Source organism: Podarcis filfolensis (assembly GCF_964270895.1).
Source record: "Podarcis filfolensis genome assembly, chromosome: 9".
In the NCBI taxonomy this organism is placed as follows: Eukaryota; Metazoa; Chordata; class Lepidosauria; order Squamata; family Lacertidae; genus Podarcis; species Podarcis filfolensis.
In genome coordinates this window covers 47,023,831-47,051,823 of record NC_139610.1, presented here as the reverse complement: position 1 = coordinate 47,051,823, position 27,993 = coordinate 47,023,831, and the positions used below count along the sequence as shown (strand labels likewise).

The window sequence follows — 27,993 nt, the reverse complement described above, 5'->3', positions numbered from 1 at the left end:
GGTTCGGAGAGGCTCCGCCCTCGTTTTGCAGAGCGCTTCGCCCGTTCGCCGCCACCGCCGCCGCCTCCTTCTTCTTACCCCCCTCCCTTCACTCCTTTCCCTGACTCTGTCCCCGCCCCTCTTCCCACCCACCCCGCCTCCCCCGGCGCGAGGAAGCACACACGCGCGACAGCTGTGACGGAGCTCCTTGCCGGACCTCAAAGCAGGCCCCACGAAAACCGTGCCTCGGCTCCGGCGCCTCCTCCTGCCCCTCTCTCCCGCCCCTCAACCCCGGGCGGCCTCTCAGCGGCGGCGACGCGTTCTCGTGCGCGGCCCTCTCGCGCGTCTCTCTTCTCTACAACCCCCTCCCCCCCCGGCACGGGGCGGTGGCGGTTGAACCACCCGCTGAGGTGAATGAGCGGCGACGCCCCCGGAGGCCGCTGTTGGGGCGGGGGGGCTGCTTCCCCGCCAGCCGCAGCCCCCGTGGGGCGGGCCAGGCCCCCCGCACGAAGCAGCTCGGCTTAGAGGCTCTCTTTCTTCTTCCCCCTCCCGCCCTACGGCAGCCCCGCGGGGAGCGGAGGGAGAGGGGCGCGCGGGAGGACAGCGGGCGCGGACCCCTCTCGGTATGTCCGCGGCCGCCCCGCAGGCAGCACTTCGCGGCGCGGAGAAGAGTGGCGGCGGCGGCGGGGCCCGGCTGCCCGAAGAGAACCATCAGGAGCAGCTCCTGTTTCCTTCCGGCCAAGTGACCGAAGCCCCCCGGGAAAGCGGCTCCGGCGAGGGGCTGCAGCAGCAGCAGCAAGAGGGCGGCGACGACGACGAGGAAGAGGATAGTAGCAACGGCGACAAGTGCCAACCGGGGCAGCAGCAGCAGCCTCCCGCCGTCGAGGCCCCCCCGCCCAAGGATAACCCCTGGACCCGCTGGAAGCCTCCCCCCGTCTCCGGCGGCAGCTTATCCCCCTCCAGCGCCTCAGCCGGCAGCGAGCTCGCCCCGCAGGACTCGGGTAAGGAAAGGGCTGGGCGGACAGGGAGCTTGTGTTTTGACCTACTGCGGGGACGACCAGAGCCCCGCGTGGTGCTGCTGCTGCTGCTGCCTCCTTCTCAAGTTTCTTTAAAGCGTCCCCTCTCTCTTCTCTCTCTCTCTTTCTCCACCCTCCCCCGCCCGCTTTCGGCGGCGACCCCGAATGACACAGGCTTCGCAGAAAGGCGTGTGCTTGCTTGCCTCCAGCCAGCCAGCCGGTGCCAGGGAGCTCTTTTCAGCCTTGCCTGCCCTCTCTCATGTTGCATATATGGTCAGATTAGGAAAATGAGCGTGAAGAGGTGTGGCTTCTTTTGCCTTGGAGTTCTTTTATGAGGTGGACGGTGAGAGCGAAGCGGTTGGGAAAGCCAGAACTCAGTTGGCGGCGGTAGGGATGCCTAGAAGCGAAAGTGGTTACTTCTTATTTGGGGGACGGGGGACGGGACTGAGAAGAGATCTAACTTGATAGACGTCGTGGTGGTGGTGGTGGGGAACTGTGGTGGTGTAGTCCCACTATGCCCATGCAGAACTTTTCTGTGTTTTTGTCCTTCTTTATGCCTGTTGCTTGGTCTGCTTCGTGTCAGAATCCTGTTTGGATGCCACTTGTGTGCAGGGAATAGTTTGTTCCTGCTTGCATGTAAATCGTTGTGTATGTACCTCTGTTGTATGCATATACAGTGGTACCTGGGGTTACATAGGCTTCAGGTTACATACGCTTCAGGTTACAGACTCCACTAACCCAGAAATAGTACCTCAGGTTAAGAACTTTGCTTCAGGATGAGAACAGAAATCGTGTGGCGGCGGCGTGGCGGCAGCAGGAGGCCCCATTAGCTAAAGTGGTGCTTCAGGTTAAGAACAGTTTCAGGTTAAGAACGGACCCCCAGAACAAATTAATTACTGTTACTTAACCTGAGGTACCACTGTATACTGCAGTTCTACATATTTGTGAACTTATACGTATGAGTGGTGCTGTTAAATAAGTTTGCAGTACTTCCAAAGAAAAACTTAACGAGTTAACATATGAAATAGCCTCTACTCTTTATTTGGTCACTGTGCATGTTTGTCAACACTTGGCATTACCTACAATAAAACTGAAAAGCGTGAGTTCTGTATAGAGTTTCCTTCATTTTTTCTTGAGGGTGCTATTCATAGTTTAGGGTTCCTGTGATAGTATTCTGGTGGAAGCAAATTCAAGGCTTTTAAACATACATTTGCGCTAACAGGTCTTTAGAGAATGACCACTGTAGTAATTAGTCATGCTTTGCTTTGTAGTTCATGCTTGATGGTCTTGCAAGAAACTTTAGCATGTGCTGTACTGTATATAATTTGTGGATCACAAATCACAGTATGCCACCGTGTAGCAGGAATTATCATGAAATGGTATTCAAATTCAGCAGCAGTAGTTGCAGCACTCTTTGAGATAATAGAAGGTATTATATTAGTGCTCTGGGATTTAGCTAGATTAAAGTGATATAACAGTACAATTTAAAACTTGAATAAAAGAATTAATTTAGTTGAATTCTTAAGTACTTGCTCCCTAATAAATGTGTTGAATATTCTAGCTTAAATACCTTACAAATAAAAATAGAGTTCTGCCATAAATAACTAGTTTTTGTATTTTACATTTAAAAAATAGGGAAAGTAAAAGGTTAATTAGCATTAATTAGTATTTTGTTAAATAGATAATTTGTTTTGCATATCTTCAACTTTCATGTAATAAGTTCATTAAGTGATGCTATGCAAACTGATTCTACACAGTAAGACTGCAATTTACACACATTTAACTTGTGCGCATTCAGCTTTACGTGCTTGCCTAGACAGATGGATAGTTGCTCAGGCACTACCTTGTAGTGCGAGAATAGAATATTAAAGCAGCCATGTTCAAAAAAGATGCTGTCAGATATGATATGCCAGACTAGTTCTTGCTCTAAATGTGGTGGTGGTTAGTAATATATTATGCTACTCAACCCTTTCTCCAGAATGCTTAGAGTGGTGTTTATGACACTCCCCATTGGTCTCCAGATTGGGGGTTGCCTGAGGCCACCATGGTGCACATGGTTGTCGCATTGGATACCCCAATAGTACAGTACTATTCTTCTGCAATACAATGAGCATAATCTCTACCACACAGTTGTTGTTTTGATCATATTATTTCTCTTTTGGATAAGTTACTAGCTCACATTCAAAACGTGTTACATATTAAAAAAGAATATATTACAAAGTAGTACTGTGTACAATATATCTCTTCCATCTTAAATTCCTACAGTGTACAGCACGGGGTCACAATCTTGTTAGGCTCGTGTACATTTGCACTCCTCCCTAGGTTGTTAAACATATACTGTATAGGGAAAGCATCCCCTCCATCTATACTTGATGCTTTTTGATAGGACTAGCAGTTATAATTTTTTCCTCATAGCCGCCAGAAAGATGCAAACAATTAATTGACATTAGATTAATTTTAATTATTTAGCTAGCCTGCTAAGCACTAGATAATGTTTTACTTTAATTGGATTTTGTTTATAGTATACTATTTACATTCTTAATGTTTGATTGACTTCTTGAAACTAGACTGCTTTGTTCCTTTATTTTCACTTTGGCTCTAGAATCTTCACTCATGTGTCTGTTCAGAATATGATATGGAGAAGACTTGAAGCATTAATCATGTATTAGTCAGTAATATTTGCCCTGTATGCTAATACAAAGTTTATAAGAGTATTTATTTTTCCAGAATTTTGTATTCCACATGTGACAGCTGTGGGGGCATAGACTGAAATATTTAAATAGTTGTTACATATATCTATAAGCATAATGGTAAAGTAAGAATTTGTCTGACATAGATTGGATATTTGTTCTGAAATCTACAAATATGAACTGTGCCAGTTTCAGCTCATAAAGCACTAACTGGAGTATAAAAATACATTTTAATCTATTTTTTTCTAACAAAATCTCTTTTTAAAGCTATCATAAACTGAGATCGCCATGCATCTTTATTTTTGTAATATAGTCTACGTGTGAGTTTCAGTCATCAAGTTTTATATAGGCTTCTATCTAGAAGTCCCATTGATAGGATATCAATGGGACGTACGGTTTCTGGTAAGTATGGATAGGATTGCAGCCATAAGATTCTAACTTATGTGAGTAATTTGATGTGAGTAATCTTAGCATTTTACAAGGCTAATAGCAGTATTCAAATTAGAATTAACACTTAAGCTAATTTGACAAGCTGAAAAAATGATTTTTTCAAGTTCGATCGTTATCCAGTTAATTTGAAAAATCATTTGTACTTTGTGGAATTTCTTTGTTTCAACTTGTACTTAAACAATGTGAGAGCAGAAATTAATCATACTATTTAAATTATGTGATGAACTTGGTTTTGTTACTCTTTCTAGATTACTTGAATCACATCTTTCTTTTATTCATTTTAGAATTGCAGAGTTCTGCTAAAGTCATAAAGGCTGGAAAATCGAAAGTAAAGAAATCGAGTAAGGTATGTTTTAGGAGTCCAAATCAGTTTTATAGTCTTAATTTAGGTTTAAATTATTATATTAATTAGTAATTAATACTTTTATAATTAATTATTAAATTCATTTATTGTAATATATTGATAATCCTGTATTTGCATATTTATTTAAATTATCATAAGGACTTCTTTGATACCACATACTTCATATGAATAGGTTTTTTAATATGGAAAAGACTATAAAACCTCAACCATAGGCTTCACCCTTATTACTGAACTGTTGAAGCAAAGCTTTTAAGTTATCATCTTATTCAAGTTCAGGAAGAAAGATAGTGCTGGTGGACTTACATGAAATTCTTTTCTCATATACAAATGTTGCTTTTAAAATCTATTTGTATATGCTTTTTAGAAAGTGGGTGTACCCAGAAATTAAACTGTTGAAAGTTGTTTTAAAGCAAAACAAAAAAGTTTATTAAAGATTTATTGATACCTTTTTCAGGATAGCCGTTATCTTACAATATGGTCTGTCCTTCGAATGAACAAGGGATAAGTTACTGTAGGAGCATCTTGAGAAGTAAACAGCTAGTCTGAGTGTTGTATGTAATTTTCCAAAGTGATGGAAAAGTTTTCCTTACTAAGAGTTATATTGGAAATAGAGGATAAGCAGAAAAGCTATGTTTACTTGCTGATTTTAGCTTCAAGTAATTCACATCCAATGACTGTTAATTATTATGCAAATTATTTCATAACATTAATATCAAATTTGAAAAGACTGCCTTCATAAAAATGACTGAGCACATTTTTTAAAAAAAGGTGTATGGATTCAGAATTGCTGACCACGTTGCTGAGTTTGGTTTTTCACTGTCCTATTTTGCGAGTCAGGATATGTAAGAATCAATAATTTTTGTTTTGTGATCTCATTTCTGTAAAACTGTAGCATAAATCCAGTGTCAAATGGGGGTGCTTGCTTGCTATTGAACAAATGTTTCTGGACAGTAAGATGTGTTCATTACCATTGCAGGCAAATGACTTCAGTGATGCATCAAACTGGCCAACACCAAGTGAAATTGCCAACTCTGAAGTAAGTACACTTCTAATGTTTCTTTGTAACAACAACAATGAAGTTTGCCACTTCTATGTGGCAGGTATCTCTTGCCTCATAGAAATAACAAACGATATTGCACTCTTCTCTTCTCACAATTCTGTCTACCAGCCAATTTTCTCCTGTCTCTGCACTATCATCATAATGCTCTTTTCATAACAGTATTGTAACTTTCCCAGCTTCAGAATGCTAGACAAGCTTAGGTTCAATGTGGTAGCAGAGGAGCTAGCAGCTATAAGGTACAAGAGATGGGGGTGAGCAAGCTGGTTAACTGTTAGTTTAATTGCTTGTAAGACTAGTTTACAATGAAGGCAAATTTATTTCCTTAACAAGTTTAAATTGCAATGATAACATTTACGTATTTCTAGATGGCTTTTCTTTTCTGTGCCACATAAAAATAATTTCATATTTTGACCTTTGCAAAACACAATATCAGTGAGGTATGATAGAACTAATTGATGCACGTAATGTTCAGTTCATTCTTAAAGCATAATTGAGTTGTACAAGGCTGATCTGTTAATTAATGACAATTGTTTTGCATACAGATGACCTAGGTATCTGTTTGGGAGATCAGCAAGGGCAGCTAGACAATTTACAGAAAAATATTTTTGGGCAGCCAGCCCCCTTTCCCTCTCCTAAAGCATTCTGTAAATAGCTCACGGTTCTCTACCCTATGCCACAGGACTCTTGTAGCTAATTTTTCTGAAGTATGATTTAGAAATCTGATTGAATGTGGAATGATATGGTACTTAAGCTGAAAAGGATCAGTCCCAATCTTCTGTCTGTGGCAGCAAAACCCATTGCAACCTATGTTCTTTAAAGCTATAACTAGAGTCCCAATCATGGTTTATTTGTGAGAAACAAACCATAAGCACTGGTTTGAATGTTACACTAATGCAAGGCTTGTGGTTTGTTGCTTCATCTGAACAAACGAAGGAATGAAATGGGAGCACTTAGGTTTAAACAGCCACATGGTTTAAACAAACCACACAACTTGGATTAGTATTATGTGAAACCCTGTTTGAAGGAGAAAGAACATGGACCACCATCACTGCTGCAAGAAAGCTGCTCCACTCAGAGAGTTCTGTCTGAGTGGTTCATAGTAACAAATGATCTGTCTCTTTGTAACTCGCCTACATGAAAGTGTTTTGCAGAGAAAGCTACCATTGCTCAGCTGAGGTAGATACCAAAAGTGGTTTTGAGGAAGCAGCTATTGCTTATTTCGGCAAGTTGCCTCCAAAGAAAGAAAGAGAAGGAAACAGAGAAAAGGAAGGATTGCAGAGGAGCCTGCTAGTAGAAGCATGTGGGGAAGAGAAAGGGAGCCATAGTGATAATAATGGATTTAACTGTTGTCACATTAGCTGGAAATCTAATTCTACTAATAATGGAATACAGACATACCTTGGTCCTCGAATGCCTTGGTACTCGTACATTTTGGCTCCTGAACGCCGAAACCCTGGAAGTAAGTGTTCTGGTTTTCAAACTTTTTCGGAAGCCGAACATCTGACGCGGCTTCTGCTTGAGTGCAGGAAGCTCCTGCAGCCAATCGGAAGCCGCACCTTGGTTTTCAAACGGTTTGGGGAGTTGAACGGACTTCCGGAATGGATTACATTCAAGAACCAAGGTATGACTATTCAGTTATACATATACATATATGAAAAGGCAGTTTTTAGTACTTTTTTGTAGCAATAAACAAATTTAACAATGAACTGAGGTAGATTGAATCAAGTTAATAATATACAACAATACTGACAACACTTAGCAAAAAAAAACCCCTTCTTGGGTCTGTCCATATGTTCTTGCGCTCACTGATGCGATTGGGGAAGGCAATAGAGGAATTGTGGTAGCAAGCCCCCCCTCACATGTTAATTGTGCCATGTACCTTGCTTTTGCAGGTTCCTTGGAAACATGTACAGAGCCTTCATACATATAGCTGGCTCTGAATACATGTGAATAGGGACTGTACAGATAGTATAGCCAACACATATAAGTTGAGGCTGGGAGTTTCTGCTGGCAGTTTCTGCTGTGATTCTGTTCCTTTGCATATGTCAGCTGAACACTTGATAAAAGGACAGTAGGAAAGAGTGGTTCGCTTTTTTATCATGGAGCTCAAATTTGGCAGCAGGGATGGGATGGCTGCAAATATTTGAATGGGGTTAGGATTCAGCTCTAATTTTTTTCCTGTTGTGTTACAGTGTAAAAATATAAGCAATCAGAATAAAAAAACTCCAATCAAAAAAGAGAAAGAAGAGAAGAATGAAAGGAAGAATAATAGCAAAATCAAAGAAAACCTGGAAATAAATCCGGATATTCCTGGCGAAAACGTTAGTGAAGATGAGGCTCAGATTAACAATCAAAAGAAAAAAGGTTGGTCTGGGCTAGTATATTAATAACGTTTTCTATAACCTGAGGTATCATGACTAAATTTAAAAAATGGAGCTGTAATGTGTGTTTGTGCTCTTGATTTCTGACATTCTTGTTAATTTTATTGACAGTTTTTTAAAGGTTGAAACTCTAATTTACGACTGTTTCAATAGTGCTTGTTCTATTGTGCTTGCACAAATCTTGCTGTATTAATATTTTAGGATTTAGCAAATCTTCATTTTCCTAAAATTTTAAATTTGGGCATTAATTTATATATAAAGAAATTTCATTAGCTTTTTCTGTGTGAAGATCAGTAACCTCATACTGCAAATGCATGTAGATGAATCCTTAGATAAAATTTTAATCTAAGGCAGAACACAAAAATCATATTCAGAAACAAGGATCTGCTTCAGCACTTTGAGTGCATCACATCAGTTTTGTCATGAGAGGGAATTCCTTAATCCTCTGACAGTGTCTTGTTTCCCCACAAGTCACTTAATGAGGTGGCAACCAACCTAATATCCTGCTTATATTACAGGAAAAACTCACATAGGCTAGAAGTATGAAATCAGATATTCTTCATCTGGGATTAGCATAGGTTAGGTTTCAAAAGAGTTGGAAGGTAGAAAGGTGCAAAAGAGTGAGCAGTTATAATATTAATATTACTACTATGACATAAAACTGTTCACTGTCTCCAAAGCACATTAAACTGAATAGTATTTTCAGTGATATCCCCACAGAACTTATGAATGTGGTAAAAGACACAGTGGGATTAAATTTCTGAAGAACTGCTTTAAAAGAGTGTCCTTTTAAGATCTGACTGAGGCCCACCAGTGATATCTTACTATTCCTGCAGCAGTCTGTTTTTCTGGGGTTTGCATACATGCAAGGAGTCCCCACAGATATAACAGCTCCCTACCTTTCATCTTATGGAAGGTGCCAAAAATGAAAGGAGGCAGAGCTAGCATGCCTACCTCCACAGCTCCCCCTCATCTAATAACCTGCAAGTGTTTGAAATTTGAGTTTCGACTGTGCATAGGATGAGAAGCTATTTCTTGTATGTTCAGAACGTATTTTCATGAAGTAACTTTCAGAAAGTTACTTTGTGACATTTGCTGTTCTTCTTAGAATGGATTCATATGTGCATATTTATTCAAAATGTGGGAACTAATACTTAGTAAATGTAAAATATTTTATAGGGTTAATGGGTATTCTTAACAGCATTCTAGTTCTATATTTTACACTTGAAGGTAACAAGCACAAATGGGTGCCACTTCATTTAGATGACATGAAGCCAGAAGGCCAAGATAGACCAGGATCTCGGAACAGTTCAAGATCTCAGCCAGAAACAGGCAAGCTTGTGCCACACAACAACAGACGCAATGAGACAAGAACTAGTATGTCATCTAAATTTTATTGATTTGTGTTTGCATTTAATTGACAACTACTTCTTGTTAAAACCTCACTTCTGTAACTTTAGGAATCTACATTTCTTCTATTTCTAAAAGGCTGGCGACGGGATAGAGAAAAACGAGATGATCATGATGAGGTCTCTAGTGTGAGAAGTGAAGGTGGCAGTATTCGAGGGTTTTACAGAGGAAGAGGAAGGGGCAGAGGAAGAGGAAGAGGACGTGGAAGAGGAAACCCTCGAAGTATGAAAATAGAAATTATTATGAAAAAATTATACTGACAGTTCGAATAGTGTCTGTTCCCATAGGAATTAGTTAATTGCCATTTATGTCCTTCCATTGTGAAAATTGTCCTTCTATTCCCTGTTATCCTGTCATTAAGCAGTTATTGCTTCCTGAGAGAGTCCTCTTATTCCATTATTATAATGTTAGTGAGAAACTTTGCCATGTGTTTTCTGAAAGTAAAAGTATATTTCTACCCCATGACTCCTGTATATATATTGTAAACTGCTTTGAAGTTTTTTCTACAATCAGGTGATATGTAAATTTTATGAAATAAATAAAATAAAATGTTGACTCTCTCAAATAATTCTAAACATTGACTAGGTCGAAGCTTTATATTTTCACATACTTAGACTCATAATTTGTAATAATTCAATTTTCCTCCTTCCTGAAGTGAACCATGACTATTCATATGGCTATCGGGAACAATATAATGAGAGAACTGACCAGCCATTTCAGCCAGATCTTAACACTAGTATGATGTATTACTATGATGATGGAACAGGAATGCAGGTGTATTCTGTTGATGAAACACTACTAAAAGAATACATTAAACGCCAAATGTAAGTAGACTGCTCTGTGTTTATGGTGCAGGTGGTTGGGGAAGCAAGATGTTAAACTTTGTGCCTGTACAAGACTACATTCATTTAATAAGCCAGTGGTTTCAAATAAACCTGTGGCATAGGTTGGAAATGCTACAAACATTTCACTGTGAACTTTTAATAAGAACAGGTCTTGAGTTTTTTGGTGTTATAAACCACATGCAATCCATGTATATACATCCTTACTCCATTCTGTCTGTGGCATTTTGTTGACATTGTAACTTAGGTATGCTTGTGTTACGGTATAGTAAGACTGTGTACATATGAAAACTTTGTAATTATGTTGGCTTGGAAGTAATTTTGCCATTCTTAATTTTTCTTTCCAAAGTAATTACTGGTGCTTTGCCATTGTGTTTGAATTGAAGAAAACATATTGTATATAGCTATAAATGGAAATATTCCCTTGTATTTCAGTGGGTTGTGAAAAGCCATTTGGAAGGCTGGTTATCCAAATCCCTGGAGAAAATTATTGCTGCTGTTGTTATTAATTAAATTTCTGTACTGCCCTTCATTTAAGGATCACATGGTGGTTCAGAATTTTCAGATTGTAGTGTAGGGTTTATGAATTAGCATATTGCACACCCTGTTTTGCCATAGTTTAATGGTGGTTTTTGTTGCTCTTGCATTTTATGTGGCTTGTTGCTTGCTTGTTTTGTTAATGCAAATGAAAAAAAGAAAAATAAATTTGGTTTATTGGCAGATAGACTCTGGCTTGAGGCTGCCAGTTTCAATTTTTCCCAGTTATTGTTGCTGGGCCTTGTGAAACCTGACAGTTCCATGTCACATTAATCAGCTGGCTTCCACTGCCCTCAGACACTTCTTCTTTGTGGTCAGATTTCTGAGCTTGCAGTATAGAATCCAGATCCTCTAAGGTAGAACATGATGATGTCCCCCTCTGATGCTCAGCACATTGTTAAACCAAATATTGGTCATAACTTAAAGTTCTGCTATTAATAGTAGGATTTAGTCAGATATCCCAGTAGTGGTTAAATTATTCACAAAGTCTCCTTAATTAGTTTGGAAATTTCCAAGCCTTATCGTGGAATGTGCTACTGTTCTTGGAATGTTAGAGGCTTTTTTCACCTTCCAAATAGTTTGGAAGGTCTTACAATTTTCTAATTGGGTGTCTGTCCAGCCTTTTGTTGCAATAGGTCTTTATTTTCTAAATTATTAAGTACTAGAATTTCTGGACTGTGTTTACAGATTCTGCAGCCATATAGAAATAAAGTGTTAAGACAAGTTAGAATATGCATAATTTAATTTCTAGTATTGCTAATTATAGTTTTAATTAAATAGCTAGCCTTGAAACCCTCCTCCCCCAAGCGTTCTATTTGTTCTTAATCGGGATAACCTTATAAGAGAGAAAATTAATATAAGGTGCATACATTGTTGTTGTTGTTTTTTAAACACAACCATAATTTGCATTTGTTGCCATAAACTGCACTTCCTTATGTTCTAAGAGAAACCTTATCGGAATCATTTTGAAAATTAATATAATTGGTTCCATTCTGAAAATAGAATTCAGATAAAATGAGTTTCTACCTTATCAGAGTTCTGAATGTTGTGTAGAATTCAGAGCTAAAATGATTGTGTATTTTTGTCATCAATATTGATTTGTTGCCTTCCATGTTTTGGAGGAAAAGGCCTTTCTTAAACTAGAACCTTGAGGGTATGTCTTCTTCCTTTTTCGTAGTTTGGTAAAGTTATACTACCTATGTAATGTTGTGGCATATTTCTGGCTTCAGTGGGATTGAGGGATATTATTTCAGATAATCAGTAGTTGGTTTCAATAAGCTATAAGTCTGTCTTGGGCTAATTTTCTTGGGGGCTCCATATGTATATTTTGACACTTTTTGAACCATATGCACTCTTTGCTCTTGAGAGCATCTCCGGAGCCTTTATTATTAACTCACTTATGGAAATGTATTTTCCCCTTCTTTCTGTGTTCCATATTTTGGACACTTTCCAATATTTCCCAGAGATAAGAATCTTGGGTGTCATACAAGCTCATTCAAACACTTTTGAGAGCATTTTCTAGGTGACCACAGTGAATATAAACCAAGAATTTTTACTTCCCAGATGGACTTTAAATTGTCATTTTGTAGAAAAATTTATGCTGCTTTAAGGCAGAGAATATGCTAGTATCGTAGTTTCTTTTTACTTGTGTATCTTTCCAGCTTACTGAAGTACATGCATATCTTCCTGATCTTTTCAAAGCTCATGCCCTTCTTTTATCCACATCTTTTAATGTTTGTGTTTTATCGTATAGGATATGCATCCCATGGTGGTTTTATGATAGTATAAATTAATCATTCTAAGAATTGCATTTTGTAACTTAAACTTTTTTCCCTTTCCATGATAATGCCATTATAACTATTACTATTACTCTATGAACATAATATAAATTTAAAATACAGTAATAACATTATTATTAATTATTTATTTATACACCGCCCATCTGGCTGAGTTTCCCCAGCTAATGCTACTTTGAGGTAGTTGAAGGAAGGGCCACTAATAAACTTAACTCCATTGCATGACTACTGTATAATAGTGGCTACTACTGTACGCTTATAAGAGCCTTCTGGATCAAGCCAATGGTCCCATCTAATCCAGCATCCTGTTTTCACAGTGCCCCATCAGGTGCTTGTGAGAAACACACAAGCAGGACCCAAGCAAAAGAGCACTCTCCCTCCCTCCCATTTCCAGCCACTAGTGTTCTGAAGCAAACTGCCTCCATGGTCTCCAACCGTGGAAGCAGAGTGTAGCCATTGAAAGCTATTGATAGTCTTATTCTCGAATACTGAAGTTACACATTATTGATGCAAGGTAGAGAGAAAATAAAATGACTATTTTTTTAACTTGGGCATTTACTTCTGCACTGTATTGAAAACAGGGATAAGATCAGCATGTGTACCCAACTGTGCAGTTTGTTTTGTTGCAAATAATTATACATTCTAGTCATATGATAATGCTTATCTTAGTAGGTGTGTGTACTCTAATTGTATATTACACCTGTTCTGTATTTCTATACAATAGCTGTTCTTAGTTGGGGTGAAAAAGCATTCTACTGCCTGATTGAAGACAGGAAACAGTTAATAGTTTGGCTTCTGCTGAGTAGACTCCTGTTCATATCCTGGTTTTCCTGAGAAGGAAAATCTCTTCTATGCCCTTTCTTCACTTTAGCTGGCTCTTCTTTCTAACCTGTTAATTTTTCAGCACCTTTTCTTTTTCTTATCTTTGTCTTATGGAAGAAACCTGCCTCCATCCGCCTGCCTTTCTTGTTTTCTCTACTCTTGTCGCTGTTCCTGAGAACTCCTGCAAAGACAAAAATCGAACATGCTCTGCACATGGAGAAAGAAAAACAACCCAAGTCTGTCAAACCTGTGATTAAGATGCTGCCAAATCTAGGTTTGATGTAGACTGCTTTGATCTAGAGTCCTACCAGATTTTGAAATTATAAGGCTTCCTTTGCTTCTAGTTTCAGAACAGAACATTCTAGGGTGAACTCAGAAGCAAAAAGTGACCAGAAAACATGAATGATGCTGGTTTGTCAGACCTGATCGCAAAAACAAAGGTGTGGAGCAGGTGGGAATTTGTCCTACATGGAAGCCCAGTAGCCATCTAATTATTGAAGACTGACAAACTGAAATGGAGGGCATTTCTGAAGCCCAAAATAGACCCTGCTCCTCTAAGCCAAAATTGCCCAGGCAGGGAGAAGTTCTTCCTTTGATGGATGAAGCAAATAATAACTTCCCAAAGCTGTGCATTTTATCTGATTTTGCCACAGTCAAAACAGGCTTCTGAAACGAAGCATTCCTCAGAGGAATTGCCCTAATACATTCCTTCTCCTCATCTCACAGGCAGTTCTCAACTCTGCAGATGTTTTCAAAGGATGGCACAAGCCAGCTTGAGGATTTATCAGAAGAGTCCCTCTTGGTAGCTCTTGCTAAAGTAGATGGAGAAGTGTGTATGTTTTTCAACTTCCAAATTAGCTACCAGAGGGGGTCCCCTCTCTGTAACCCATACAAGACAATTTAGAATACATGTGTGTCTGCAAAAGCTGTTCTTGACCAGAGATTCTGGCAACAAGTTTTCTATCTGTAACACGAGCCCATTGTCTTTCCCCCAAGATATAGTTTCACTTTGGCAAATCAAGTTTTGTTGGTTGTTTTTTCATCCCAACTGTGAATGTACTATTGGCTACTTACTGTGAAAGGTGCAGTCATACCTCGGGTTACAGACACTTCAGGTTGCGCGTTTTCGGGTTGCGCACCGCACCAAACCTGGAAGTACTAGAATGGGTTAGTTCTGGGTTTGCGCTTTGCGCATGCACAGAAATGCCGACCCATGTGTGCGCAGACGCGGTGCTGTGGGTTGCGAACGTGCCTCCCGCATAGATCACGTTCGCAACTTGAGCGTCCACTGTACTTCTTTCTAGTTGGGGCTTGAAAAGTAACCAAGCTTCAGTGGGCCCAATGCATACCAGGCTTCATTCTCTCCTGTCCTGAAGCATCTCTCAGTCCTCAGTCAAAGCACTCAGTTTTTGCTATCTTCTTCCTGAGATTCCCTCTTCGCTCCTTTTCCGCTGTTTCTCCCCACAGAAGCAACCCTCTTTGCTTTCCTCTTTAGGCCTTTAGCAGACAGCAGTGAAACTAACAAGTTTACTCAGCAAAGCTGGGGAAGGAGCTAACAGTCTGTCTTCACTCAGGCTAGCATAAACCATTCCTATGACTGCTTTTACTGGTCATGGTAAGTGAAGCAATGGTACTTTATTTTGATAAGTTATTTTATTATTATTTAATATTCACAGTGGTATAGGACAATATCTTCAAAAAGTTAGTAAAGTGAGAAAACAAATATTTACTCTAAAGAGATAAGTAAGCCAGCTTTGATAAAGGGTGATGGTAGTTTAGAAGAACATAGTGGGCTAACCAAACATTCTTCTTTATTTAGTGAGTATTATTTCAGTGTAGAAAACTTGGAAAGAGACTTCTTCTTGAGGAGAAAGATGGACCAGCAAGGATTCTTGCCTATTTCTTTGATTGCCAGTTTCCATCGTGTGCAGGCTCTTACTACAAATGTTAGTCTAATATTAGAGGTAAGCCAATTTCAGTTTTTAGTCCCTACTGTAATATAATTTTTTTTTGGGGGGGGGGATCTTTTTTGGAAACCTGAATTAGAAACTTCAACAAAGCTTGGTTCAATTTTTTTGTCTAACCTAAAGCTACTTAATGCTTCAAAATCCAGTTTTTATAAAATAGTACGTTTGAAATCCAAAAATACCAAAGCAACACATGTCTAATATGCAAGCTGAACAATATAAAATGAATTTCAGCATATTTTGGTTATTTCACTTGCCATTGAGGGCTGTTAAATGTAGAACTTTAAGAAAACAAATGTGAGAATTCTAAATTACTTTTCCGCAGAAGGGTGAAAAATACGCTCTCCTTAAAAAAAACACAAACAACCAGTAATACATCTTAGTAAAGCAGAATACGTTATTGGCTCCTTACCAGCAAGAAGAGGTACATTGGTCCTTCTTGGTATCAATCCTACATTGTCAGGAATAATTGAAACAATTATAAAATTCATTTTGAAAGAAATTGGTCAGAACATACCCATTGGAACTATAAAAATAAGTCAAGATGTAGTAGCACTTTTGGGGTGGACTTTCTGTTTCTAAATGGAAGTGTATGATCTCTCAGACTCTTGCAAGATTTAGGAAACAAGCAATCTCTGCTCTTGGATATCCCTTTGATACAAAGATAAATTAGATAATCAGAAAGGCATTGTTGGCTTCATGATGAAATGTGAATTCTATTGATAAGCTAAGTATGTTTTCTCTGTAGAAAAGGTATATATATGAAACAGCCATTTGAAACAAAAAAATTGTTATACAACAATATAGTTTATTTGTATTTATGTATTTGTGTCATCTAGGCTTTAAAGGACAGTGCAGAAGTAGAAATAGTGGATCAGAAGATGAGGAAAAGAGTAGAACCAGAGAAATGGCCAATTCCAGGACCCTCTCCACGCAGACCTCCACAAACAGACTTTTCTCAGCTTATTAACTGTCCAGAATTTATACCAGGCAAAGTTTTTGGTTCACATACTGGTAAGCTATTTTTATTTCTTTTTCCACCTAACTCTGAAAAACATGTGAACTTCTGTAGGCTGAGGACATACAGAGAACTTCCTTTCTTGTGCAGTAGGCCACCCCCATTCTACTGTCCCACTGTACTGCTTGAAGTTTGATCTTAATCCAAGGGAGCACTAAGTTGAGGGTTCTTTAGGTGAAAACATATTTCCTGTCTTGGACAATGAACAGCCTGACTTCTATAGCAGTTGCCTTCCTTTTGATGACACTTGAATATGCAGGTAGATTGGCTAAAGTGGCAATAACTGCACTAGAATAGATCCTTCATGAGATTTCCTTTCCAGCACCAGCTGCTGGGATATCCCAGGGCCTGGATTGCTTTGTCTCCCCGGATAACTACCAAGACACTTGTTTGTTGCTGCTTTTTGTTTCCACTCTTTCTACCTGTTTTTCAAGTTGCCTGCCACCTAGTAGACCTTCTCTTGCCATGTAGTTCAATTAATGGTTGTAGTTATCTCCCCAAACTGGGAATGATTTCCTCTCTGGTCAGTGATATAAGTTTTGTTGGCCTTGACATCTGAGTCAGAGGAGGAATCAACTCTTTCATTTTTCTTATTAGTGTCCTACCAACTAAACAGAAGGGGAACATGACAGTAGATCAGGGAATGATTCAAAGCTCCAGTTCTACACTTGTCAGCTACACCTTACATTTTAAAATATTCTGTAGACTTAGTTGTCTTAAAACACATATCAATAAGGACATGAATGGAAAAGTAGGTCAACTTCATGAAAGAAAAATAGTAAGTCAGACAATGGTAAACAATAGCCTGATCTGTTCTAAATACAGAAATAATTTTCAATCTTAGAATCTGCACCAAGTTCTCCAAGAATGGGAAGTCTAACTACTAAGAAAAGCACTGAAACAAGTAACCTTCAAACAATGTCTAAAGGATTATCTACAAGCTTGCCAGATCTGGACTCTGAACCTTGGATAGAAGTTAAAAAAAGACATCGTCCATCCCCGGCAAAGCCAAAGGTATTGTAAGATGTTCTAAGTAACGTGTCTTCCAGATACTGTAAAAAGTATTTCAGGATAGTTCTGTACCTGGAATGCTATATAAATAAGGCACATTCAAATGAATTTAGAATTGGTGATAAAATGAGATTACAGTGGTACCTTGGCTTAAATTCCTTCCGAAAAATGTGGATTGAGACATGGGATGTAAGGTACCATGACCTAGACCAGGCAGCCCCAACCTTCGGCCCTCCAGATGTTTTGGACTACAATTTCCATCATCCCTGACCACTGGTCCTGTTAGCTAGGGATCATGGGAGTTGTAGGCCAAAACATCTGGAGGGCCACAGGTTGGGGGTGCCTGACCTAGACACATGTCGAAGTACAGCCTTCAGGCCATCATAACTTTAGCAAATATACTGTATTCTTTTAGTGATTTTGGTCTCAAGCACAAATTGTCTCTGTCTGTTAATTATTCATTTTATTCACCTTTACATACTGTTTTCCAAAGTGCCTCACAGTATTTTCTTTTTTAAAAAATAGACATAAGCTTTGTCCTTGAGCTTAAATGTGAATAGGCAAGATGCATATGGATGGGGGGAAAGGTAGAGGAGGGAGATCAGCTTGACAATGCCACAATTACATGCTGAGCTGTATATAGGCACTTGTATATCAACATCTGTGCCCATGTTGATACTCTTTGGTGATTCTTTTACTTGAATTGAAATGGGTTTACTTTCCAGTGGCCTATGGTTCACTCACTGCAGCAGGGGCTAGTGTCCTTTCCCTTATTTCCACATTGCTAAAGTAATGGGAACAAGAGCAGCACTTTCAGGCAGGGAAGGGTTGACAAGTTTTGCACAGTTGCTCCTGGCACTAAACTGGTCTTTACCTTGCTATTGTGTTTTTCTTAGGAGGGAGGTACTTAAAGCTACATGGATCCATCACTGGTACAGTGGTACCTCGGTTACATACGCTTCAGGTTACAGACTCTGCTAACCCAGAAATAGTACCTCAGGTTAAAAACTTTGCTTCAGGATGAGAACAGAAATCGTGCAACGGTGGCATGGCGGCAGCAGGAGGCCCCATTAGATAAAGTAGTACCTCATGTTAAGAACAGTTTCAGGTTAAGAACAGACCTCTGGAACGAATTAAGTTCTTAACCCAAGGTACCACTGTACATGTGCTTGCATTATACCCCACATCTGTGGAAAGCAGCCCATAGGTGACATGCTATTGAATTTGTTTTGGGAAAAGAGAAGAAAAATACGTAAAGCATGCCAGCCACAATCAAAACATGCCAGCCACAATCAGCGTATTGAAATCAGGAGGCTTAAGCATGTTTGGCTCTCTGTTGAATTGTGGCCAGTGGAACTCTGTTACACTATAGAACTATTTTTTGAATTGAGTTGTAAGCCTAAGAAAAAAGGTGTGGTTTTAAGAAGTGTAAATGATAATTTGTTAATCCTTCTGTTCCATTCTGTATGACTTGGGATGCTGAAACTGCTATTCCTGCAGTTAATTCCTCTGTTCATTTTATTTCCAGTTAGATATTTTCCCAATATTATTTCAAGAAGTGATAAATTAGCTTTGATTCACTGAAAGTGTGAAACACTTTTGCCTTTTCCAGGAATCTGTGCCTGCAATTGAGGAGATGTCAGGACAGCAGCAGCCACTGCCTTTAGAGGAACAAGAACAGGAAGAACTTGATTTTTTGTTTGATGAAGAGATGGAACAAATAGAAGGCCGAAAAAATACATTCACTGAGTGGTCAGATAGTGATTCAGATTATGAAATTGATGACCAGGATTTAAATAAGATTTTGATTGTAACACAAACACCCCCATATATGAGAAAACATCCTGGAGGAGATCGCACTGGCAACCATGTCTCACGAGCAAAAATTACATCAGAACTTGCCAAAGTTATTAATGATGGCTTATACTACTATGAACAAGATTTGTGGACAGAACAGAGTGAAAATGACTGCATTGCTTTGAAGGTAATTATGTTAATGAGTGGTTAATAAATAGGTATTAAATGTTTATTGAATCAAATACATATGTCGTGGGCTCAGATTATCAACAGTGGTAAATTAAGTAGAAATCCATATGCTAATAAAGTTTTGGTCTTTTTGTACTTCTGTAGGTAATAGTGGAATTCAGACTTTAAATGAATGAACTCATTGTCAGTTTTTGAGCTAGATCAATTTTAAAAAATAAGTGACATGTTTGCAGAAGAACAAGATACTTTTAAATTGAGAAACTAATGGTTTAGAAGTCATTTGTCTGGTCTGTCTAGGTTTTCTGTTACTATCTTTTTCAGGTTCAGTGTTTAAAGCAGGTCTTTTCCTGCTTTAGGCACAGAATCTTGAGATCAAGGCATTTTGTTCTTAGATTTTTAAGTGAAATTATTGTGGGTTTGCGATATTACTCAGTGTGTGGAACATAGCAGGTTTTGTTTATCCAAAGATAATGCCCACCATCGTTGGTGTAGCCAGGATTTATGTTAGAGGGGAGAAGCTTCATGTTACCAGGGGCGGAACTTCCATTATTTTTATTGATTTACTTGCTGGGGGGGGCAGCTTCTCCCCTTAGCTGTGCCCATGCCTACCGTTGGCATATAATGCTATACACAATTGGAGATGTGAGAGATTAGGGTACAATTTTCTTTTTTCCTGCATATGGGACAGTTGGCTGAGAGCATTCTTAATCATTCTTGCTATCAAAATCTTTCTGTTTGGCAACTTGTTTGATAAGGGTGATCACCTATTTCAGACATGGGATATGAACCTGGAAGGACTGGTTTTCTTCCATTTTAGTGTTTTACTGTCTTCATGAGCATGACACAGTTTCATTGCATCCTGCTTGCCAGTTGGAATAATTACTAAAATATTAGTAAATAATATGTGATTGTTTAACAAATAGTTCATGTTGATATGGCTTGTTTCAGCTATTATCCTATAATTTATGATACATTGTTACAGAAGCTTTTATCCCCACTTCAGCAAGAAGTTGAAAACTTTAAGAAGTTAAATCTCATCAGTAAAGAAGAATTTGACAATCTTACGCCTGAGCATGCAATTGATCCAAATCAGGAAGTTCCTCCGGGTCCTCCAAGATCTCAACAAGGTATATATTCATAATGATGCAAAATTATAAGTTATCAAGATGGTAGTTGATATGGTGCAACCTGATTGAGAACTCCATGAGTCCTTCACTATTCACATGGAGTTTCAGGTGCTTATAGTGGTTCCTGTTCAGCTCGGTTGCAAGGGACTTACTTTATACATACTGAGAGTATATGCAATGAATTTTTCTTACAAATAAAAAGGGGGAACTCTTAATTAAATATTGTTATACTAAGAAGTTAATAAAAGAAGATAACATTAAATTTAAAGAAACAGATAAACACAGAGCCAGGTAAAAGGCCTCGAAGAGCAACAGAAAGCAAGATGCCTAGTGTTCATCTGTTAATCTGCTGGTCTTTCTGTTTAGACTTAACTGAAGAGCTGGCTTGTAAATTGTTTGGCATCCAAGAAATACCTCCAACAACAATGGCTCGCTCACTGCCAACAGCTGTCCCTGAATCTCCTAGAGTCCACCCTACCAGAACACCCAAAACACCTCGTACACCAAGGCTACAAGATCCTAACAAAACACCAAGGTTCTATCCTGTGGTTAAAGAAGCAAGATCCATTGATGTTAAGGTAGCTAAATTCTTTCTACATAACTTTCAGATCATGATACTTACTGTTGTTTCTTGTTGCCAGAGAGCACAGGCTTTGTAACACTTTCAAAATTCCTGCTGCTCAAATATTGTAGTATAGGAAAAAATAATTTTGGATTTGACCAAAACTGCTAAATCCATTGTGAAATATTCACACTGTTAACTTCTTGTTTAAAGCTAGGCAGTTGGGTAGTCAAGCTCAACTTTATGACCTCACAATGCATATGATATACAATGTGAAACTTTATGAAACTTGACTTTAATTAGGCTGTGATTCTTCAGAAAAGTGGCACCAGTCACATCAGGAAATTATAATGTTATATTTTATTATAGACACGGAGGAAAAGAAAAACACGGCATAGTACAAACCCTCCATTAGAATGTCATGTTGGCTGGGTAATGGATTCCAAGGATCACAGGCCAAGAACATCTTCTATAAGGTAGCAATATTTTTTAAGATTATAACTTAGTTTAATCTTCTGTGTTCATAGGATCATTGGAAAATTGCTTAATTACACAATATAACTAAGTAAGTAAGAGGAAGAGAATAATGAGAGGAATGAAATACTCTTAAAAGCTGCAAGGCTTGCACACATGAGCAGCAACTGTAGAGGGAAAGAGCAAGTGCTCACACCTATTATGTTGGGGAAATTGTTATTTATAAATGGTGGGTATCCTTCAAAATAAACACAGCCCCTAACTACAAGATATGTTCAGGTGTTGCCTGTTGATGAGCATAACCTGCAAGCAAATATTGTCAGGAGTTTCATAGAAATGGATTCCATGTATATAAATGTAATGGAAATCTCTTCCAGAACACAAATTTGTATTACAGTGGTGCCTCGCAAGACGAAATTAATCCGTTCCGCGAGTCTCTTCGTCTTGCGGTTTTTCGTCTTGCGAAGCACGGCTATTAGCGGCTTTTAACGGCTTAGCGGCTTAGCGGCTATTAACGGCTTAGCGGCTTAAAGAAAAAGGAAACAAACTCGCAAGAACTCGCAAGACGTTTCGTCTTGCGAAGCAAGCCCATAGGGAAATTCGTCTTGCGGAACGACTCAAAAAACTCTTTCGTCTTGTGCGTTTTTCGTCTTGCGAGGCATTCGTCTTGCAAGGTACCACTGTACACAAAACAGCTTATGCTTATGAATGGTAGTACACAGTTTACAGGCACTTGCCACATTGTTGGCTTACATTTGTATTGCATCTGGCATCAATATTTGTGAAAACATTTTTTATCTAGTTAAGTGTAGGCATTGTCTCAATAGAATGGCTACATTTGGACAATCATTTGGGATAAAAACAAACCACCTGTATTCACATGCAGCTGCTTTACTTCTTTTTAAGTGCACGGGGAGGCAATCCAAGTAGCTACATCTGAACTGGGAAGCTAGGATATAAACCCCTGGTTTAAACCAGCTTTCTGGATTGTTTTCCTGCTCATGAAGATAGGAGTTACATGAAGATGCAGGAGGCTGATTCATTTTTTAATTATCCAGATGCAACCATTGTCATAGTCACAGCAGGGAACAGTCATGAAGTTCCAGGCATAGGACTAAGCAGTAGGTAATACCTGAATGCAGTTATTAATCCTTCCTTGGTTGTATAGTAGATAATACTGTGTCATTTAGACTTGTTTTCTGGAGTGGTAGCTGGAGGAGTGTTCTGTGGTAATTCCATATCTGTTGTGCCAGAACTGAAGGGCCTTTGCAATCCTACAGAGTTTGAACAAATTGTCAGAAAAAGCAGAGCTGAATAAAGAGTTAGGTATGGTAGGACATCACACTAAAAAGGGCTTGCTCAAAAGTATGTGTAGATCCAAATCTATTGGGTGGGTTTGCTAAACATAAATAATTTTCATTGTACATGCATTATACTCCAGCCTGAACCTTGTGAAATCAGAGCAGATTCAAAAATTTTGGGGAAAGTGTGTGGTTTACACCTTAAGAATCTCCTACTTCAAAATGTAGGCAACAGATGGTATATTTTATGTTTCCATCTGCCCAAAATTCCCTTCATGAAAAAAGGTAGCATGATCAGATAAATATTTTTATTTAACCATGCTTCCTGCTATATATTTAAATGTAGTCTTGCCACCTTCATTTTGAAATTAGTATAGACCCTGGAGGCATTCAGAATGTTCGATTTGACTTTAACTTTGAGGATCGCCTATTGGTGACAGGGTTGGAAAGTTGGTTCTACATTATTCATTAAAAGAGAATGCACAATTATCTGTTTTCAAAAATGTTCTGAAGAATTTAAGCAGCTTGTCTTTTATTTTCTATAGTAGTTCAAATGCATCGCCATTGGAAGGTGCTCCGCTATCTGGAAGTTACGGCTGTACTCCAAATTCGCTTCCTAAATTTCAGCATCCTTCTCATGAACTTCTAAAAGAAAATGGTTTTACACAGCAAGTGTACCACAAATATCGCCGTAGATGCCTAAATGGTAAAAAATACGATATTTTTTCCTGCAACTGTAACGGGAAATAACTTTTTGTCTTTAGTTATAAGAATCATAACCATTTATGTTCTTGCTTTGTGTTTGTTCTTATAGCTTGTAGGATGTCAACAATGTTATATAACTACATATTTTTGAAAGGGACTTGGATCGCAAGTGGGTGCTCCTGCTGAAGTAAAAGGGGAGGCAGTTTTGATTATCCCTCTGCATCCTTTTGCCCTCAGGGCAGCTTTTCAGGGCTCAGGAAAGGAAGCATGGCCAAAAATTGCCTCTTAGTTATCTTTATAGAAAAATCAGGTTTGTGTTTTGATGCCCTGACCTCACTGGAGCATGGCAGAAACAGAAATAAATAAATGCCATAAGTGACTTTAACGTTCACTTCTTTTCAAGCTAAAAAAATTTTTTTCCTTCCAGTAGCACCTTAAAGACCAACTAAGTTAGTTCTTGGTATGAGCTTTCGTGTGCATGCACACTTCTTCAGATACACCTGTAGTGTAAGGTGTATTGTTTTTTGTTGCTGCTCTTTTGTGGCATAAATTCATACAAAGCATCTGTTCTGAAGAAAGTAGAATTAGAATGCCAAATAGATTATCTTTCATCTTTGCTACCTTATTATTATTTTTGTCTCCAGAAAGGAAACGGTTGGGAATCGGCCAGTCTCAAGAAATGAACACACTATTTCGTTTCTGGTCCTTTTTCCTCAGAGACCACTTTAACAAGAAAATGTATGAAGAATTCAAGCAACTTGCTCTAGATGATGCAAAAGAACACTACAGGTAGTGCTTGGTTTGACTTGTAAAGTCATATACGGTACAGGAACCCAGTGCCAACTTGTATAGCAATATTAATGGCATTGCTTTGGTGCTTCTGAAGCATTAGTATAGCAAAATAAAGTGGTTCCAGCTGCAGAATAGAAAACAAAGATTTCTTTCCATCATGCAGTGTTTCCTCTTGAATATGGAGCTTACAACAGACTGTAAAAAGTTATCAGATGGATAATTTAAGAGACTGTTTGCTAGGAATCCTTGGCTGTCCAGTGTTCCTCATTGGATAGCAGCTTTGGGTGCACTTAACAAATGTAAAGATTTTTCTTTCAATGTCTAAATTTTTGCCGGAGTTTTGATTCAAAGCAAATGACAGAAAAACCCAACAGGCAGGTGCTTCCACCGTCTCCATTTTTTGTTTTAAATAACATAAGATTAGGAATCTTTGTGGAATTATGTACAAGTCTTGTTATATTTGTTAGCAATATACTCACCACTATTGTGCTGATCAACATGAAAATGGCTCACACCAGGGCCTGGGCACTGTCCAAAATTAAGTCCAGGGATTTTCTCCACTATGTAGCTACAGTTAACTAGTGTAAGACAGTCGTTTATCATCTAGAATCCCCACCTCCACTTCATCATATCTAAATTCCTTCTGTAAAAGTCATCATGAAAATATGCTGTTCTGTTTTCAGGGTATGGCATACTCAACAAGAAACAAGGTAGCTGCCTGTACTGAGGGGTAGGGGTGGGCGGGTGTGTGTGTGTGAGAGAGAACTAGCTTATGAAAATTGGAATAGCTGGATAAGCTTCCCAGATTCCCATGGCTGATCCTTAAAGTGATGTTTTGTTGTTTTTGCTATAAGGAGAACAATAAATATGGTAAAACAGCATCAAGAGATTTTTGTGCTCTTATTCTTTATTCACTGTTCTACAGATACGGTCTGGAGTGTTTGTTCCGGTTTTACAGCTATGGGCTGGAAAAAAAGTTCAGGCAGGAGATCTTCAAAGATTTCCAAGAAGAAACAAAGAGAGACTATGAATCTGGTAACACCTTGTTCATAATGGTCTTGTGTAATATAGTTTGACTTCATGCTTAATTAGTTTTAAGATATCTCCAACATGTTCTCTCATTAGGTCAACTCTATGGACTAGAAAAATTTTGGGCTTATCTAAAGTATTCACAGTCTAAAACTCCACCTATTGATCCAAAGCTTCAAGAATACCTCTGTAACTTTAAAAGATTGGAAGACTTCAGAGTAGATGTAAGTGTTCAAGCTATCTCAAGCAAATTAATTTAGTGTATTAACATTACTGACTGATTTAAGAGACACAACCCCCAAATTTAATGTAAAGTCAACAAATGTCTGTTAAGATTGGAGGGTAAGTTTAAGACATTCTGAAATGTAATATGGTCTGAAATGCCAAACCGGTTTATAGTCATGCTGCACATTTTCTATTCTGCTTTCTGCATTATGAAACTTTGTACATGTCATCTGTATAGATAATCTTGGATACCTGACAGTGACAACTAGAGCAAAGCAGGTCTTAAAAGAGAAAATGTTGTTGCTGAGTTGTATTTGATACCTTTCATGCAGGCCACATTCCCTTTATTTATTCAAGAAACAATTTCTCATATTTTGGCATGATGTCACTGCACTTCAGCCATTTGGAGTAACCATTAAATGCTCAGGCTTTGAGGTTCAAAACTAGATCATAATAAGTTCTGATAACTGCAAGGGTATAATAATATTTCCATGCTTTCTTTCAGCCTCCCATTAGTGAAGAATCTGGGAGAAAACGACATCCAACTGGTGAGGAAAGTGATCGTCATAGACATCAATCCAATTCTTCCAAGATCCTTGCTGGTAATTCTACAGCTGCCCCTCAGGCGTGGGTCCCAATAAACTTTCCCACTACAAATACTGTACAGGAGTTGAGTAACAGCATACACCAGAACAGTACTGCCACAAAATCAAGAAGTGATATACCTGAGCAGTAGACTTTCATTAAGCTTGAACCTTGAGATCAACTCCTAATGCCAGTATTTTAGCTCAAGGATCTTCAGGGAGAGCTATTTTAAAGCTTGATTAAAAACAAATGTATAGGAAAACGAAGGATCGCATTGGTTTCTCACAAAATTAAGTTCCAAGTACTTGCCCTTGATCAGTTGTACTGGGTTTGGCGAATAATCAAAGAGATCCTAGGGAAAATATATTGGTCTCCGTGTTGCTGTCCCTGACTTATTGTTTACAGGATCTGCATTCCAATATTATATGCAAAAATACTTTGGGATGCCTTATGGTTCAGCTCATACTTCTTAAAGAAGTTATGGTATACTCATGTAACTTACAAAGCTTTTTTCATTCAAGTTTTCCATCATTATTTCTACTTATAGAAGCCAAAAAGAAGACATTTTTAATGGAGAAGTGACATAAGTTGATAAATGCATATATTACTATCAACAATTTTTTTTACAGTACATGCACACTCCATGCTGTATAGGAATGTGCACGTTTCTTGGGTGCTGGATTTTGTTTTGCTTTTTAGTTTATTTCAGGATCTCTTTTGCGTTGAGTATGAAATTTTGAGTTAGGCATCAATCTCTTTGGTTTAAGGTGTTTTATTTTATGCTGGTTCATACTTGTACTTAGGCAAAAGTAGGTTGCAGAGGGGAAGGGGTATGGCTTAGTAAATGTTACATCTTTAAGTTTAAGCAGAAGGATAAAAGTAATATGTGGCTCACTAATCACCCTTCAGTTAGAAGAGATGCTTGTGTTTTCTGTTTAATTGCTCTACTAAGTGACTTGCACTTCAAGGAGAGGTTATTTTTAAACAATTATATTTTGTTATTTGACACTGTTTTTATTTAAAGTACAAATATAGTACATACAAAAAAATGTTGTCAAAATGGGTTTAAATAAAGTGCAAATTTCATACTCCGCTACGACCAACTGAACTTAAATTGTCCAAGTCATCACTTTTCTTAAATGTAAATGATTAATTCAAATAGTAGTTATTTGTATTGGGAGGTAGAAGTTAAGGGGATACTTAACCTGTAATTACCTGTTCATTTCAGTTATTGTAAATTAAAATGCTTAGAATAAGGAAACGGAAAACCTCCCTCCCTGAAGTGGAAGGAGTGGTAGGAATAGGTGCATTTTCATTACATACAGCAAAACAGTGAGATCCTCAGCTGTCTTCAGGTAACTTTCTACAAATAAAGCCTAACACTGTTTGATGCCTTATTACTGGGAGATATCCTAAGTGATCCAACATTTTAGTTTTATTGGACTTCTCTGGTAGATATGGTTGAAATCCATTGCAATTTTCTGTCATTATTGCCTTGTGAATCTGAATAGAACAATTATGAATATGTGCATATTTGTATATGAATATAAGAGGATTTCCCAGTAATTAATTTCTACACACAAACTAGCCTTTTAGAACTACTTTGTTTTGCAAAGGAACTAGGAATTGATGATACACATTTTATATAGCATCTTTTCAGTGTGCTGAAGTTATACATCTCAAACCTGTGCTCTATCTATGCCACCTCCTCCATGAAAATGATGCAATTGTAAATTTGGATTAAACTGTATATAAAAGAAATATATTTACTTTCATTTATTTGAATGAAATGTGTGCATATCTAGCCTTTAGTATGCATAATTTGTGGTATCTTTGCAGATTTTATAAAAATACAAAAAAGTCA

The 27,993-nt window shown here is 38.4% G+C and overlaps 1 protein-coding gene and 1 long non-coding RNA gene across 7 annotated transcripts; one reads left to right on the top strand and one right to left on the bottom strand.

Annotated features, from left to right (window-relative positions):
• Positions 1-4: 4 nt before the first annotated feature.
• On the top strand, positions 5-27,993 carry LARP1B (La ribonucleoprotein 1B). Of its 6 annotated transcripts, none has more exons than XM_083571081.1 (19): positions 5-980; positions 4,420-4,481; positions 5,476-5,535; positions 7,752-7,923; positions 9,204-9,317; positions 9,429-9,572; positions 10,006-10,174; positions 15,167-15,311; positions 16,154-16,328; positions 17,177-17,346; positions 18,956-19,327; positions 20,333-20,456; positions 20,823-21,034; positions 21,388-21,494; positions 23,339-23,499; positions 24,143-24,287; positions 25,216-25,325; positions 25,416-25,543; positions 26,050-27,993. In XM_083571081.1, the coding sequence occupies exons 1-19, from the start codon at positions 605-607 to the stop codon at positions 26,278-26,280; spliced, it is 3,177 nt and encodes a 1,058-aa protein (XP_083427207.1). In that variant the 5' UTR covers positions 5-604; the 3' UTR covers positions 26,281-27,993. The 6 variants fall into 6 exon arrangements, with proteins under 6 accessions (XP_083427207.1, XP_083427206.1, XP_083427205.1 ...); XM_083571080.1 differs by having other exon boundaries at positions 20,312-20,456; XM_083571079.1 differs by having other exon boundaries at positions 9,171-9,317.
• Positions 10,182-21,362, bottom strand: LOC310742529. The gene is made up of 3 exons (XR_014538515.1): positions 21,079-21,362; positions 15,727-15,765; positions 10,182-13,528 (listed from the first exon to the last, which is right to left on the bottom strand). It is a non-coding gene; the product is annotated as an uncharacterized lncRNA (long non-coding RNA).

Bases quoted from the DNA above. Each gene is read 5' to 3' on its own strand.
- LARP1B (XM_083571076.1), top strand. From the start codon at position 605: ATGTCCGCGGCCGCCCCGCAGGCAGCACTTCGCGGCGCGGAGAAGAGT. The intron at 10,175-15,166 runs GTAAGTAGACTG...TTCTTTATTTAG, and splicing joins GAATACATTAAACGCCAAAT to TGAGTATTATTTCAGTGTAG. The intron at 16,329-17,176 runs GTAAGCTATTTT...TTTCAATCTTAG, and splicing joins AGTTTTTGGTTCACATACTG to AATCTGCACCAAGTTCTCCA.